The sequence below is a fragment of the Oryx dammah genome, unplaced genomic scaffold (genome assembly GCF_014754425.2).
Source record: "Oryx dammah isolate SB20612 unplaced genomic scaffold, SCBI_Odam_1.1 HiC_scaffold_5, whole genome shotgun sequence".
Lineage (NCBI taxonomy): Eukaryota > Metazoa > Chordata > Mammalia > Artiodactyla > Bovidae > Oryx > Oryx dammah.
Window position 1 is genome coordinate 99,037,670 of NW_024070189.1, and position 17,941 is coordinate 99,055,610.

Consider the following 17,941-nt stretch of genomic DNA (forward strand, 5'->3'; position numbering starts at 1 on the left):
AAAATAAGTAAAGGTGGCAAACTCAACAATTCAAAAATAAAAACACAGAAAATATGACAAAAGTTATGTATGTGTTATATGAGACAGCAGAAGATGTCTTTCCTGTGCTTTTCTATATAGTTTGATCTTTTTTGTGCATTCTGATACTGAATGAGGCAAGCCCTGTCTCTGTTTTCTTATAGGTCATAATTTGTTTACTACTCTTGTGCTTAATGTTTTCAGTTTTTTAATTAATCCAATGGGCACACTTCTATTCTAGTTCTGGTCTTTGTCCAACAGGCAAAGGCCTTTCCAGACCAAACTCTATAAAACTTGAGCAGGTAATGAAAATTCTTTCTCTTATTCTGGATAAATTTCTTTACATGAATTAAACCTGAGGACACTATATTTTATTTCAGTGTACTGTGACATTGTCACTATATTGCAAGATACTAATCATCAAAGACTTAAACTGCCTTGTTCAATTCTTATTTTACCAAGTCTGTGGATATATTTGCATTTATTTAAAAACACACTTAAGAAAATGAGAAATTATGAAATGACAAAATATGGCTAAAACATGAAACTAGTTGAAAGTATGATTTCCTATAATTGTATTAAAGAAAACTGAATGGAACAGCAAAAGCTGACTGAAACTTGACATATACTAGGGGTGAAAGTGAAGTTGCTCAGTCGTGTCTGACTCTTTGCAACCCCATGGTCTATAGCCTACCAGGCTCCTCCATCCATGGGATTTTCCAGGCAAGAGTACTGGAGTGGGTTCCCATTTCCTTCTCCAGGGCATCTTCCTGACCCAGGAGAGGATCAAATCTGAGGTCTCCTGTATTGTAGGCAGACACTTTAGTGTCTGAGCCACCAGGGAATTAATAGAAGTAATAAAACATTTATGACATGAATTAATAATTAATTTAGAAAAGATCTCAACTCAAGAGAACACGAGTGAGTGAGTGAGTGAAGTCGCTCAGTCGTGTCCGACTCTTTGAGACCCCCTGGACTACCAGGCTCCTCCATCCATGGGATTCTCCAGGCAAGAATACTGGAGTGGGTTACCATTTCCTTCTCCATGGCATCTTCCTGACTCAGGGATCAAACCCGGGTCTCCTGCATTGGAGGCAGATGCTTTAACCTCTCAGCCACCAGGGAAGCCCAGAAATATAACATACAACGACCCAGAAATTTCTGGCAAGTAGCAGATGCTTTGTTATAATGTTTTGAATGATTAGGAATTAGGTCCCTTTACATATGAACACTATCCTATGGGACAGTTGTATTCAATTTGGTTGGAAAAGGCAGGATTGTTGAATAAAAGCTGGAATAAATGGCCATCTCTCTAGGAGGAAATTAAGTAGTTGCTTATCTGACACATCTTTTTAAAAGGGACTAAAGACCCCAGTGTAAAATTAAGCAGTCCACTTTAGACAAATATATAAAAAACTACATTAGAACTTCATTTCTACTGATATCAGAAACACGGATAGTTTTAAAATCTGGATTCTTCAGTCTCTGCACTATTGGACACTCTCTGCTGGATCCTTCTCTGGGGTGGAGTCTGTCCTGTAAACTGCAGGATGTTTAGAAACGTCATTGCCCACCACTTACCACTCATCAGTGTGACAGCAAATACTGTGTACAAATATTTCTTAAAGGACCGTGAGGGACACCCTTAGTGGAGAAATGCCATATTAAATTAAGAATCTCAAAATATTTTTGCAGCAGTGATATAATAGTCACTTATTGATAAATAATGTTATAGACCACCAAATGTGTGAGCCACACCATGTGATATTATACAGATATTAAAATAATGAACCACCATTATACTGGTTGATTGGAAGCAAGTCCTTGATGTATTATTGAGAAAGAAACAAAAGAGGGACAAACTGTAGAAAACATTAAACATAATGATGATTTGCCACTAAAATATAAAAACCATTTATGATGTATTCAGGATTATATTGATGCATTTGTGTAAAAGTATGTAAAAGAACACATTTTAGAAAGAGATTTTTCAAAACCTAAGAACTTATGCAACAAAATATATTGGTGAGAGTGCAATTATGTTAAGGGTACTGTTTCTTGGGCAATGTGCTATGTGCTAAATCACTTCAGTCATGTCCGACTCCATGCAACCCTATAGACTGTAGCCTGCCAGTAGCCTCCACCTGTCCATGGGATTCTCCAGGCAAGAAGGCTAGAGTGTGTTGTCATGCCCTCCTCCAGGGTATCTTCCCAACCCCGAGGTCAAAACTGCATCTCTTAATTCTCCTGCTTTGGCAGACAGGTTCTTTACCATTAGCACCACTATAATAAATTGAATAATAAAATTGAATGAAAACCTACAACTAACTGATAAAAATACACAAAAAAGTAAAAATTTAGCAATATTAACATGGATTACTAATTCAAGATCAAATTGCCAAAGATTTGGAAGTGAAGCAATATAACAAAAGAACATTTACAATGTGAGGAAGGAGCAGTATCTAAGTTATAATTTTATCTTATATGTAGAGAGGAATTCAAATATGGCTATAGGATATAAGTCAAATAGTAAAGAATTATGGTCAGAGATGATGCAACTTTTAGGAAAAGATTTAATCAGAAGGCCAAAAGGAATAAAAATAAAAACAGATGAGAAACTCTTAATAGAAGTAAATATGTATAAGAAGTTATTTATCAGCACTAAAGGTGCTGAAGAAGCCCCACTTTCCTTTCTGGCTTACATTAAGAGTTAACACTTTAAGAATATTAAAGTGACGACTCAAATATTACAGTAAGAAAAATAACAATAAAGAGCAATGAGCAGTATGTACTATGCAGCATGGCGACTATAGTTCATAATACATTTTTTAGAATAATTGTAAGCTGCTAAGAGACAATATATCCTAAAAACTCTCCTCACAAGAAATAAATTGTAACTATGTGTGGTGACATGTTAAGGAGATTTACTGTGGTGATCATTTAGCAATATAAACAAATATTGAACCATTATGCTGTGTGCCTGTAATGCATATGTCAAAGGTCAGTTATACCCAAATTCTTTTGGGAAAGCAATGGAGAGAATGTTGGCAGACATGACCAACAAAATTTATCAATTCTTATACAATCCCACAAATACATCTATGCATATATAAAAGAGCTAAATCACAAATTTAAGTTTTTGTTAAAAAATAATCCTTCCTATCAAAGAATGCAATTTAAGAAAGGAATAACACCTGATACCACTGTATAAAACAAAATAGTTATAGAGACATTTTTTTAATAGAGAAACACTGCATGGCTAACAAATCCACAGATCTATTTAGCCTCACAGATAATAAAATAGTTGCAAAGCAAACCTAACTAGCATACATCCTTACACTTATATAACTAAGTTTTTTTTTCTCTTAAGTGAACACAAAAACAAGAGAAGATACTATGTGTGTTTCTTACACAGCTATTGAAATGTGTATTTGCAAACAGTCCTCAGTTTAGATCTTTCTCCTCTATGTGGAGGCACAGTCTAATATGCCCCATCTTACAATAAAATGAAATGCCCTCACCTCACTGACTGCCCCTCTACAATTAATACCCTATTTGTCTACTCCTGTTAATTAACAAGAACCTTAGTCTCATGTTCCAATTTTACTGGATGCAGTTTATCCCTCCTATTCGTTCTTCTGTTGGGCGTCCACTAGCATGATTTAATTGTCAACACTGATGATCTCATTTTTGAGTTCACTGTTCCTTTTCAGCATCATAAATAAATGCATCTTCAGGAAACCCAGCAAGCAACCATGGTGACCTCTGCCTCAGGGCTATGCTAGATTGGTCCTCAGGTGATCTCAGGTACATTCCTGGTTTCCATCCTTCTGATCCTCTTCTGCAGTGTCTGTGGAGCTCTCAGACTCACCTGTTTGGGAGGTTTGGCTCACTTTGTCTGGGAAATTTCCCTGTGAAAGTCAAAGTTCCCCCATAAGTAGCTGGTGATGCAGACTCATGTCCTGTCTCTGTACAGGACAGCTAAGACGATCAAGCATTGGTCTTCCATCCAGATGTAGGACCACAAAAGCAATGAACATATACTGTCCAATCAAAGAGGAACAGGCTGAGGGACTGCAGCAGAGGAGATATTTACATCTTCTGTGTCAGCTCATTAGACATGTTTTCCCTTTGTTACTCCACCCTTTAAGTTCGTTATTGCCCCTGGTGACACTGGTCTGGACAGAATGCATTTTTTTCTTCTGATTCTCTGTTCCTAAGAGACTCCATTATAAGTTAGGTAAATTCAGTTTCCTCACTCGTTTACCTTTACCTCTCCTGCTTCCAAAGCTCTAAGGCTCCCAACACCTCATCACATCCCTGAGTTCAAGTTTTCTCAAAAGTATAATACTGACAATTGGTCTTGACTAGGTCCTTCGGGTCTTCAACGCTTTGATCTGTTGTGGGAACACAACCCAAAAGTCTCTGAATATGAACATTACCCTTTTCAAAACAGGGGATAACTTCGCTCCTTTAACATAAAACTTGTGTATTATAATCCTTGGTTACAAGCAAGTTTTGCAAAGCCTAAATTGATTTTCTACTTACAGCAGAAATTAAACTACTCACATGCCAATGCAGGAAATGTAAGAGACACAGGTAGGATCCCTGGATCAGGAAGATCCCCTGGAGAAGGCCCACTCCAGTATTCTTTCCTGGAGAATTTCACGGACAGAGGAGCCTGGCAGGCTACAGTCCATGGGGTCACAAAAGAGTTGGACAAGACTTAAGTGACTTAACACAGAACAGCACACATACTGCTTCTAGGAATTGAGTTTAACCCTTTGGAGTCAATCAATGAACTTCCCTTATATAACATCATTTTATGTTACACTCTGATCTTTAATAGGAGAAAATTTTAGTTACTCTGGAGAGATTTTGCCCCCCTTAGCTGGTACAGAGAATTTCACTTTGTCTAAATGTAAATGTGGATCTGACTCTGAGGCCTTTGGAATTTAAGATAGGAAAACTAAGTCATTGTTAAAATTCAGGTCACACTTTCTACTTTAAATCTGTGCATTAACGTTTCTACATTTTTTCTAATTTATGTTCATTCAAGCATTCATTTTTTTACTTCTATCCTTCCAACTTTCTCTCATGTTTTCTTTCAGCACAATGGATGGAATTACAAATGAAGCAGCGCATTTAAATCTATGTGTGTGTGTGTATTTATTTCAGAGAAAGTGTATACAGATGCTGACACAAATTCATATTCCTAAACTTGAACAATGTTTGGGGACTCAGCAAAGTATTTACATACATTTTATGCATTCATCACAACCTCCAAGTAAAAGTTAGGATTGGTCATCTCACATTTCCTTCTGAAAGATAAAGCTGAGGCTTAGGGCAATTTCATTATTAACAATAATATTACAAATAAATTAAAATTTATTGTGGACCTTTTAAAATTATACAAATGGAACCATGTATATTGGTTTCTGAAATTTATAAAATTGTACGTTTTAAAAATGTGTACTTTGTTATATTTAATTGCACTCTAGTGAATTAGTTGAGAATTAAACCTAGATGTCCATCAGCAGACAAATGGATAAGAAAGCTGTGGTACGTATACACAATGGAGTATTACTCAACCATTAAAAAGAATACATTTGAATAAGTTCTAATGAGGTGGATGAAACTGGAGCCTATTATACAGAGTGAAGGAAGCCAAAAAAAAAAAAAAACCAATACAGTATAATAATGCATATATATTTTATATAGGGAATTTTAAAAGATGGTAATGATAACCCTGTATGCAAGACAGCAAAAGAGACAGAGATGTCTAGAACAGTCTTTTGGACTCTGGGAGAGAGGGCAAGTGTGGGATGATTTGGGAGAATGGCATTGAAATATGTATACTATCATATGTGAAATGAATCGCCAGTCCAGGTTCTATGCATGATATAGGATGCTCGGGGCTGGTGCACTGGGATGACCCAGAGGGATGGGATGGGGAGGGATGTGGGATGGGGTTTCAGGATGGGGAACACATTTACACCCATGGCTGATTCCTGTGAATATATGACAAAACAAATACAATATTGTAAAGTAATTAACCTCCAATTAAAATAAATACATTTATATTAAAATAAATAAATAAAGTGACTAATGTGGCAACTCTGGGGAAAAAAAAAAAAAGAATTAAAACTTTCTGGTTGTGCATTGTTAAGGGTACTATTTTCAGTTAAGTTCAATTCAGTTCATTTGCTCAGTCATGTCCGAATCTTTGTGACCCCATAGACTACAGCATGCCAGACCGCCCTGTGCATGACCAACTCCCAGAGTTTACTCAAACTTATGTCTATTGAGTCAGTGATGTCATCCAACCATTTCATCCTCTGTCATCCCCTTCTCCTCCTGCCTTCAATGTTTCCCAGCATCAGGGTCTTTTCCAAGGGTAGTATATTAATCACACTAAAACTGGTGAGAGACAGCTCCTCTAACTGGGAAGAAAGCAAAGTGGCATATATGGATTTAGGAACAGTGAAATTCAAATATAGCAATTAACATTTAATAAATACAAGGGTTTTTTTTTTTTTTTCTTATAAACCAAAAGACTGTTATTCAGTCTCTAAGGTAAGTCTGACTCTTTCCAACCCCGTGGACTGTAACGTGACAGGCTTCTCTGTCCTTCACCATCTCCCAGAGCTAGCTCAAATTCATGTCCTTTGAGTCGATGATGCAATCTAACCATCTCATCCTCTGCCACCTCCTTCTCCTTTTACTTTCAAACTTTCCCAGCTTCAGGGTCTTTTCCAATGAATCAGCTCTTCGCATCAGGTGGCCAATGTATTGTCACTTCAGCTTCAGCATCAGTTCTTCCAATTAATATTCAGGGTTGATTTCCTGTAGGATTGACTGGTTTGATTTCCTTGCAGACCAAGGGACTCTCAGGAGTTTTCTCCAACACCACAATTGGAAAGCATCAATTCTTTGATGCTCAGCCTTCTTTATGGTCCAACTCTCATGCAGTCACCATCCTCAATAAATTAAAGACTATCCTACTTACATAAAGGGAAGAAATTGACATAAAGTGGTTCAAGACAGACCACTACAGCTGAACACATCATCGTGGAGGAGCCTTTAAAACACAAAATAGAGTCTGACAGCTGACAGTAGATCCATGAAGAAACAATCATAACTCAGGTCAACTCCCCATCATAGAAACGCATTACATAAAAAATTCATTATACTAAATCATTTACTTTTAGGATGGCTTGTTATGTAGCAACAGCTGACTGATATACACTAATCCAAGTGAACAGAACTGAGGGAATTATCATAATGTGTTGCTTTATTTCTAGGCAATTGTTATGATATCTGAATAGTATTCATGACTTCTCTAGTATTCAAGTTTATGTCATACAATTTTATTAGAAAGGGATTCCATTTAGTTTTCCTTGTAGGTAAGCAAGAAAGGTTAAAAGGATATGCCTAAGTGTGAGAAACATATACCTTTATCACAGGAAAGTGAAAACATGGAAGTCACTCAGTCTGACTCTTTGTGACGCCATGGACTGTATAGTCTATGGAATTCTCCAGATCAGAATGCTGGAGTGGTAGCCTTTCCCTTCTCCAGGAGATCTTCCCAACCCAGGTCTCCCACATTGCCGGTGGATTCTTTACCAGCTGAGCCAAAAAGGAAGCCCAAGAACACTGGAGTGGGTAGCCTGTTCCTTCTCCAGTGGATCTTCCCGACCCAGGAATCAAACTGGGATTTCCTGCATTGTGGATTCTTTACCAAATGAGCTATCAGGGAAGCCCATTTATGATAAGACTAGAAGGGAATTTAAGGTCTAATGAGCCATAATTTGGATATATATATTATAATATTATATATATATCATGTATATCATATAAATATGATATTTATATTATTCATTCACTCTTTCATTGATTATAACAGAAATGGAATGGAGGAAATATTTCATCTAGAGCAATGGAAGAAGCCATTTATTTGTAGGCAACAATGGAAGTTTGCAAGCAGAAAGATATAATTATGCCAAAAACTCTTTCACCCCACAATAAACCCCTTTACACACAGATAGTAAATTACATACATCAATAAGTAAATGGACATCATGAAAAAATAATTTGCAAAGATATAATCTGACACAAATTTTTGCTGCATCATACTTAAGGTCTCTCTGACTTTAGGTCTTATTATGTCAAGGTCTTTATTGAAATTTCTGTTTCACATAGATGTCAATTAGAGACATGCATTTGATGATCAGCTTTATCAGTAACTCCTATAGAGAATGAAGACAGTAGGTTAAATAAAGAATTGTACCCTGTGAAGGAGTAAAATCAGATGACCATTTATGAAATACACTATTTGTTAACATCTACATTTTCAAAAAAAGCAATTATGGTAGTGACGCTCCAAGGTATGAAGAACTAAGCCATGATAAACTGTAGCTCCACATTTTACTCTCCTATGAAATTATGTAATTGGTTTGGTTTCCAAGTTAGTTTTTTTTCCCACAGAAGTAGCACAATTCATGATTATTCTTTTAGCAAAAAGAAAGAAAAATTACTCAGTATAAAGTATATCATTTCAGAAGAATTTATTCTTAAGAAATGTGTGGAGCATCATGAGATAAATGGGAATTTACATATGTTTCACACATGGTTTTGAATCAATTTGAAATAGTAGAAAAATAACAAGAGAAAAAGCTTAGATGATAGGGAACAGAAAAGTTAAGAAAGGATGCTTTTAAAATCATATAGAGAAGTTGAAATCAAAGACATGGAAATACCAGGCTATAAACTGAAGAAGCAATTGTTATTATCATAGTCTAATCAAAGAATCACATATCCCCCTATGAGGCTTTGACCCGGCTATCATGGGCAGTTTTTCAGCCCAGGGGCAAATGGCCCTTTTACAAACATTTCCATCCCAAAGAATCTTTTCAGAGCCCTTTTTATGTCTTTGTTTCTCAGACTGTAGATGAAGGGGTTCAGCATGGGTGTGACCACAGTGTACATCACCGATACTATAGCACTTGTGTGTGAGCTGTGGGTAGCAGTGAAGCTGAGATACACTCCTAAGGCTGAACAATAAAATAAGGAGACAACAGAGAGGTGAGATGCGCAGGTGGAGAATGCTTTATACTGTCCCTGAGCTGATGAGATTCCACAGATAGAGGACACTATCTTAGAGTAAGAGTAAAGGATACCAGCCAGGGGAACACCCCCAAGAATTACAGATCCAAAATATACCATCATGTTATTGAGAAAGGGGTCCGAACAGGCCAGTCTGATCAGCCATGTGATTTCACAGAAAAAGTGGTGTATTTCCAAGTCTGAGCAGAAGGACAGTTGCAACACTGTTAAGCTGTGTAACAGGGGAAAGAGGGCACTCACGATCCAGGACACCAGCACCAACAGTCTGCAGAGCCGGGGGTTCATGATGACTGTGTAGTGCAGGGGGTGACAGATAGCCACATACCGGTCATAGGCCATCACGGTGAGGAGAAAGTCATCTAATGCTGCAAAGAGTAAGTAAAAATACACCTGGGCGATGCAGCCTTCATAGGTGATGACTTTGCTCTGTGTCTGGATGTTCCACAGCATCTTTGGGATGGTGGTGGACATAAAACAGATATCTACAAAGGACAGGTTGGAGAGGAAGAAATACATGGGTGTGTGGAGGTGGGGGTCTGAGCAGACAGCCAGGATGATGAGCAGGTTTCCAATCACAGTGATCAGGTACATGAGGAGGAAAAGCCCAAATATAAGGGGCTGAAATGCTGGCTCCTCTGAAAGTCCCAGAAGGAGAAATTCTGAAATTTGTGTCTTGTTCCTTGATTCCATGCGATAGAAGTGAGTACTGGGGGAAAAAAAAATAGCATGAATAATTTTCAAACATGTGTAACTCACATAGCTGAACTTCTGTAATTTCTATTTTGCTGACAAGAAATTAATGTTAATGAGTTGTATATAGATAAATTCTCTTTGAAGGTATACTCCATTTCACCTCTAATTAGATACTTTTGTCTCATTCTCAGCATATTTCCAAGGAGTTCATGCATTTACAGTTTTAATGAGAAAGTCTTGTACGCCTTTGAGAAACATTATGCTGACAGTCAACATGTTTCAAGTACATATAGGGGATAAATAGAGACACTTAAAAACAAATCTCTCACAATCCAAGGATGGTGAAAGATGATATTCAAATAAATAGAGTATGTTAGAAGGTGACAGGTGTTATGAAGAAAACAAAAACATGTATAAAGGAGAGAATAGTAGGTGACATTGTTTTATACCAAGTTGCAAGGGGTGCAAACAAGGGATTATTTGAAGAGATGTCAAGGAAGAGAGAGAAGTACCTAGTGAGATACCAGGAGAAGTGTGTGTCTGGCAGAGGGAACTGCCACTGCAAAGGACTTGAGGAAGATGCTGGTTCCAGATTATCTTTCTCCTAAAGGATGTTTAAATAGTACCTAGAAATTCCAGTTCACAAGCTACTGAGCAAATAATACAGTTGAGATTCCTTTTAGCTACAATGACTTTCTGCCCTATATTTAAATAAATATAAACAGCATGAGAGAGAGATAAAATGAAGGGGAAAGATCTAACAAGCTCAAACAGCCCCTGAGACAATGTGGTGTTCTCGGTTTGGCAACATTTCAACTTCAGCTATATCCCTTGATAACCAGGAAAGATCAGAAAGAAAAATACCTCTTTTCCAAAGACAGAAGCAATGGTATCTGTAGGGTATGAAAAACCATACCAATTTGCCCTGTCTCTGTTTTTTCTTTTTTCTTTCTTTTTTTTTTTTTTTGATGTGGACCATTTTTAGTCTTTATTGAAAATGTTCCAATATTATGCCTGTTTTATGTTCTAGATCTTTAGCTGTGAGACATGTGGGATCTTAGCTTCCCAACCAGGGATCGAACCCACAGCCCGTGCACTGGAAGACAAAGTCCTAACCACTGGAAAGCCAGGAAAGTGCCCTTATCTCTGTTTTCTTATGAGATATATTTTATTTGCTATTCTTGGGCTTAATGTTTTTAATTTTTTTCATAGATCCACTGGGAACATCCTAATTCTAGTTCTGATCTTTGGACAGCATGCAAGGGCTTTTCCAGACCATACTCTGTGAGTCCATGAGGTCATGAAAATTCATTCTCTTCTTACGGATAAATTTCTTCACATGGTTTAAGCCTAAGGACACTGTTTTATTTCAGTATACTGTGATGTTGTCACTATAATGCAAGATTCCAAGCATCAGTGATTTCAGCTATTTTCCCATATGTACATGAATACATGTGCATTTATTTTAAAAACACAATTAAGAAAATTATAAATTATGAAATAGAATGGCAAAAATGTTAAACCAATTAAAAGAGTGATTTCATATAAATGCATTAAACAAAACTGAATGGAACATCAAAAGCATTATGTTTCAATCAATTTTTGATGTTCCATTCAGTTTTTAGCAGTAACAGAACAATCAAAACAATCATTAATAATGAATTAATAACTAATTTAGAAAAGACCTTGACTCAAGAGAATCTAATATATAATCTACCTGGGGATTTCTAGCAAATAGCATGTGTATTGTTAATATTTGTGGAATGATTAGGAATTAGATCCCCTTAGATATGAACACTAGTGTATGGGAAGATTGTACTTCAATTTGATAGGAAAAGCCTGGATTGTTGAATAAAATTCAGAATAAATCGCCATCTATCTGGAAGGAAATGAAGTGGTTTCCTATTTAATGCATCTTTTTAAAAAAGACAAAAGCCCCCAGTGTAAAAGTGAACAGTCCCTTTCAGATGATCATATAAAACCATACATAAAATCTACAGGTGAGAAAACTATTATTATCAAGGGAGAAAATCAGAAGTAAGAAGAAACACAAATTTAACTATATAAAAATTTAAAACATTTTATGGTCAAAAAAACCCACCCCAAAATCAATCGCAGAACAATACTTTGTAAAAAAAATCATTGGAAATGCAGTTAACTGTTGAGAAGAAGGCATAAAGTATATGTAGATGTATGGTAATAATAAGAAATAACTTGCTGACTGAATATACAAATCTTTGTTCAAAGTGAGTACTAGTTTAATAAACAGGAGGATATCTAATTCACAACCTTCAGCCTCGGAAAAAACTTAATGTTGATTGAGGTTGAAACTTTTAAACAAGTATTACAGACATAAGGGGAACTCTCTAATTTCGCTGGCAGAGATATGAAATGGAGAACATTGTGGAAACCACCTAAGACAGCTGTTGATAATAGAAACACAAATATTCTTTAACTCAGGGTTCCTCTGTCTCCGCACTACTGGATATTCTCTGCCAGGTCCTTCCCTGTAGTGGGGTCTGTCCTGTACATTGGAGGATGTTTAGAAGCATCTTTGCCCACCACCTGCCCTTCATCAGTGTGACAGCAAAAAATGTCTACTAATATTGCTTAACGTCCCCTGAGGGATAGTTACCCTTGGTTTAGAAGTGCAATGATAAATTAACAATCTCAAAATAATTTTGTAGCAGTGATATGATAGTCCTTATTGCTAAATAATGATACAGACCATCGAATGTATGAGTCACACAGCCACACAGCCATGGAATAGTATATGGACTTTGAAATAATGAGCCAGCATTATTACTAGTTGTTTAGAAGCAAGTCCCTGAGTTGTTACTGAGAAATAGACAAAAGTGGATAAATTGTAGAAAAACATTAAACATACTGGCCACTTATCAGTAAAACATAAAGAAAATTTAATGATGTATTTAGGATTATATTTATACCTTTGTATAAAAGTATGTGAATATGTATAAGTGCATATTTTAGAAGGGTATCTTTAAAGGAAACTAAAAACTTAAGGAATAAAAAATACTTATTCCATAAATAAAAACTTATGGAATAATAAATATACTTAACCTTATGAAGCAAAATAAGATAAAATACATTGCTTCCTGAACAACTGTAGGTAAAAAATTGAATGAAAATCTACCACCAACTAATAAAAACACATGGAAGAGTAAGAATTTAATGATACCAGCATTGTTCTCTAATTCAAGTTGAAATTGCCAAAACAGGGAAATGAAAGAATATAACAGGACATTTACAGTGAGGAGACAGAGTGGTACCAAAGTTGTAATTTCATCTCATATTGAAATAGATGGACTCAAACACACTTACAGAATGTGAAGGCAATGTTTAATACGGTAAAGAAGTGTATACCTGTGGTGGATTCATGTTGATGTATGGCAAAACCAATACAATATTGTAAAGTAATTAACCTCCAATGAAAATAAATAAATGTATATTAAAAAAATTATGTCCAGAGCTGATGCAACTTTTGCAAATAGATTTAATTAGAAGGCTAAAAGGAACAATAAGAAATAACAGTTGTGAAACTAGAAGTAAATATGTAGAAAGTGCTATTTATTATTAATATCACTAAGGATGCTGCAGAACTCTCACTTTCCGTTTTGGTTTACAAGGATTGAACCATCAAGAATATTAAAGTGATAACTGAATTCATTCAGTAAGAAAAGTGACAATGAAAAAGCAACAAATGGGGTGTACTGTACAGCGTGGTGACTATATATAGTTCATAATACTTTATAGCGTAAACTGACTGACAGATTTGACACAAAAATTGGTCCAAAATTTGACCCAAAAAATGAATTATTATACAATCCCCAGGTTTCCCTGGTGGCTCAGCAGTAAAATATGAACCTGCCAATGCAGAAGACCTGGGTTAGATCCCTGGGTCAGGAAGATCCCCTGGAGGAGGGCATGGCAACCCACTCCTGTACTCTTACCTGGGAAATCCCATGGACAGAGGAGCCTGGTGGGCTATATTTCATGTGGTTGCAAACAGTTAGACACAACTTGGTGACCAAACAAAAACAACAACGTACCATCCTCACAAATGTATCTATGTATATGTATACAAAGAAGACTTGACATTCAGTTTTTGTTAAAAAAAAAAAAAAGAAAGAAAGAAAAGGAAAACAATTTCTTCTTTCAAAGGATTCAATTAAAAATAAAAAATAAGCGACAGCACTTTATAAAGCAGAAGAATTGTAGAGACATTTTTAAATAGGAAACCAAGTTTTTTTTTCCCCTTACGTGAATACCTAGCACGAGAGAAGGTACTGTAATGTGTGTGCTTATTGCACAACTATTGCAAGTGTGTCTTTGCAAACAGTCCTGGGTACAGATCTTTCTCCTGCATGTAGAAACCGAGTCTAATATGCCCCATCTTACAATAAAAAGAAATGCTGTCACTTCACTGTGCATCCCACCACAGGTAATATCCTGTGTCTCCCATTTCCTCTTCTATTGGGCTTCTAGAAGATTTAATTGTCAAAACTGACATCCTTGTTTCCAAGTATGATGGTCACTTTTTTTACATCATAAATAAATGCATTATTATGAAAAGCAGGAAATAACCACAGAGATCTCTGCATCTGGGCTATGCCCGATTGGTCCTCAGGTGCATGTTCCTGGCTTCCATCCTCTCTGATCCTCCCCTCCAGTGTCTGTGGGGCTCTCAGACTCACCTGCTTGGGAACTCTGGGTAGATGATTTCTCTGTGAAGGTCAAAATTTCTCCCTAATTAACTGACAAGGCAGATCAAATCTTTGTCCTCAAACAAGAAAACAGGAAAGGATTCAAACCAAGCATTAGTCTCCCAGCCAGATGTAGGACTGCAAAAGTAAATAACCACATCCTATACAATCAAAGAGGCACAGGCTGAGGGACTGTAGCAGAGGAAATGTTTACAGCTTCCTGTGTCAGTTCATTAGGCATGTTTTCCTCTTGTTAATTCAGCTTCTAAGTACATGATTTCCCTTAGAGACACTGGTCTGGATAGAATTTTTTTTTTTCCTACTGACTCTCTGTTCCTAGGAGACTGCATTATAAGCTGGGTGAGATCAGTTTTTATAGCTCCTTTGACTTTACCTCTCTTACTTCCAGAACTCTAAGCCTCCCAACACCTCATCACATCCCTGAGTTCAAATTATCTCAATAATATAACATGGACAATTTGCCTCAACTAGGTCCACAGGGCCTTCAAAGCTTTGGTTTTTGTTGGGAACACAACACCTGAAATCTCTGAATATGATTATTCCCTTCTTCAAAAAGGGATAACTTTTCTCCTTTAATATAAAACTTGGATATTATAATCCTTGGTTTATTGAAAGCTTTTATAATGCCAATAAGGATTCCCTACTCGTATCAGGAGTTAATAGCTGTCATTTAAGAGTCCTCAATATAAAATATTTGTAACTATGAAAGACGTATATAGATATTGTTATGCAATAAACTGTGGAAAATTCTGAAAGAGATGGGAATACCAGACCAGCTGATCTGCCTCTTGAGAAACCTATATGCAGGTCAGGAAGCAACAGTTAGAACTGGACATGGAACAACAGACTGGTTCCAAGTAGGAAAAGGAGTACATCAGGCTGTATATTGTCACCTTGCTTATTTAACTTATATGCAGAGTACATCATGAGAAATGTGGACTGGAAGAAACACAAGCTGAAATCAAGATTGCCGGGAGAAATATCAATAACCTCAGATATGCAGATGACACCACCCTTATGGCAGAAAGTGAAGAGGAACTAAAAAGCCTCTTGATGAGAATAAAAGAGGAGAGTGAAAAAGTTGACTTAAAGCTCAACATTCAGAAAACGAAGATCATGGCATCCGGTCCCATCACTTCATGGGAAATAGATGGGGAAACAGTGGAAACAGTGTCAGACTTTATTTTTTTGGGCTCCAAAATCACTGCAGATGGTGACTGCAGCCATGAAATTAAAAGACGCTTACTCCTTGGAAGAAAAGTTAAAACCAAACTAGATAGCATATTGAAAAGCAGAGACATTACTTTGCCAGCAAAGGTCTGTCTAGTCAAGGCTATGGTTTTTCTAGTGATCATGTATGGATGTGAGAGTTGGACTGTGAAGAAAGTTGAGCACTGAAGAATTGATGCTTTTGAACTGTGGTGTTGGAGAAGACTCTTGAGAGTCCCTTGGACTGCAAGGAGATCCAACCAGTCCATCCTAAAGGAGATCAGTCCTGGGTGTTCACTGGAAGGACTGATGCTAAAGCTGAAACTCCAGTACTTTGGCCACCTCATGGGAAGAGTTGACTCTTTGGAAAAGACTCTGATGCTGGGAGGGATTGGGGGCAGGAGGAGAAGGGGATGACAGAGGATGAGATGGTTGGATGCTGTCACCAACTCAATGGACATGAGTTTGGGTAAACTCCAGGAGTTGGTAATGGACAGGGAGGCCTGGCATGCTGTGATTCATGGGGTCACAAAGAGTCAGACATGACTGAGTGACTGAACTGAACTGAACTGAACTGAAAAAGATACTACTAATCTATATTCCACAAGACAAAACCCAATAGAAGTAATGTTCCTGCCCCAAATGCCAACAGTAAGAAAACCTATTCTAGACCAGAGCTCCAATAAGCTCATTATGCATACAAATCATCAAGGTTTGTGATTCAAATACAAAGTATGGCTCTCTGGGTCTCTAGCAGACACAGGAACTGCCTTTCAAACAAGTTCTTAAGTAATGATGAGAGAGTAGGTCTTGGTCTGTGGATCACAGTTTGAGTAACAAGACAGTAGTCCTGTGTTAGAGTCAGGTATATGCAGTTTCAGTCTCCTCCACCAAGGATCTTTATGTAACTTTGAAAGATATGTTTTTTTTTTTTTAATTCACTTTATAGGTCATGATAAATTATGTATTAGATAACTGAAATATAATAGCTCTTGAGTAACCTGAAATAAAATATATATTAAGAAGGCTTGGTAGCAGACAGAATGTAAGTGAGTGAAAGTCATTCAGTCATGTCTGACTCTTTGTGATCCCATGGACTATATAGTCCATGGAATTCTCTAGGCCAAAATACTGGAGTGGGTAGCCTTTCCGTTCACCAGGGGATCTTCCCAAACCAGGGATCAAACCCAGGTCTCCAGCATTGCAGGTGGATTCTTTACCAGCTAAGCTATCAGAGAAGCCCCCTAAGATATCTCTAGTTAAATGAAAAACAATTTGTTCCACAACTTGAGAAAAGATGATAGTTACTTTTCAAAAAATGGGTTTAATCACAAAAAATAATACAAATTAGGATAGTTGGATATGAAATAAGATAGCAGTATGCATAATATCTATACCTTACTACTAAAGATGCAGAAGAACATTCCATGTTTAAAAGTAATAAGGGGAACACAATGTGACCAACTGATAGATTTGATTAAACACAATTTATAAACTCTCACACAACCCCATTAATGGAATTATACCTACACAGAAGAATTAAATGCAAACTACAAACTTGATGAAAAAAGTCCTAATTTTTGAAAGAATGCAAAAAAAAAAAAAAAAGACACTCAGATTCCAAGACACAAAGCAAAATTCTTGCAAAGACGATTTGCATATAGAAAGTGAATGGCTAACAAACCAAACATGTGTTTTGGTGGTGTTGTTCTGTTGCTAAGTCATGTCCAACTCTTTTGCAACTCCATGTACTGTAGCCCACCAGGCTCCTCTGTCCATGGGATTCCCCAGGCAAGAATACTGGAGTGTGTTGCCATTCCATTCTCCAAGGGATCTTCCTGGACCAAGGATCGAACCCATGTCTCCTGCATTGGCAAGCAGATTCTTTACCACTGTGGCATCAGGGAAGGCTTAGCCATCCTGTAATTAAATACTTACCAAGTAATACTCCTTGGCATACCTCTTCGTGCATATTACATGCAATGCTTTTTTTCATGCGAATATCAAGGTGGTAGGCAATACTGTGAAATATGTGTCCCAAATACTGCAGTTGCAATATCGCATCTACCTCCATGGGTCTGGATTCTTCTCACAAATACAGGACATGTTGCAACACTGAGCCTGAACAAATTTTTAAATACCCTCCCTTC

At 37.0% G+C, this 17,941-nt stretch overlaps 1 protein-coding gene across 1 annotated transcript; it reads right to left on the reverse strand.

The window, feature by feature from the left end:
- Positions 1 to 8,862: 8,862 nt before the first annotated feature.
- LOC120864132 (olfactory receptor-like protein OLF4) lies at positions 8,863 to 9,843 on the reverse strand. The gene has a single exon (XM_040240969.1). The coding sequence runs from the start codon at positions 9,832 to 9,834 to the stop codon at positions 8,863 to 8,865; it is 972 nt and encodes a 323-aa protein (XP_040096903.1). The 5' UTR covers positions 9,835 to 9,843.
- Positions 9,844 to 17,941: the final 8,098 nt, after the last annotated feature.

Excerpts from the sequence above, each read along its gene's own strand:
- LOC120864132 (XM_040240969.1), bottom strand. The coding sequence starts at position 9,834 with ATGGAATCAAGGAACAAGACACAAATTTCAGAATTTCTCCTTCTGGGA.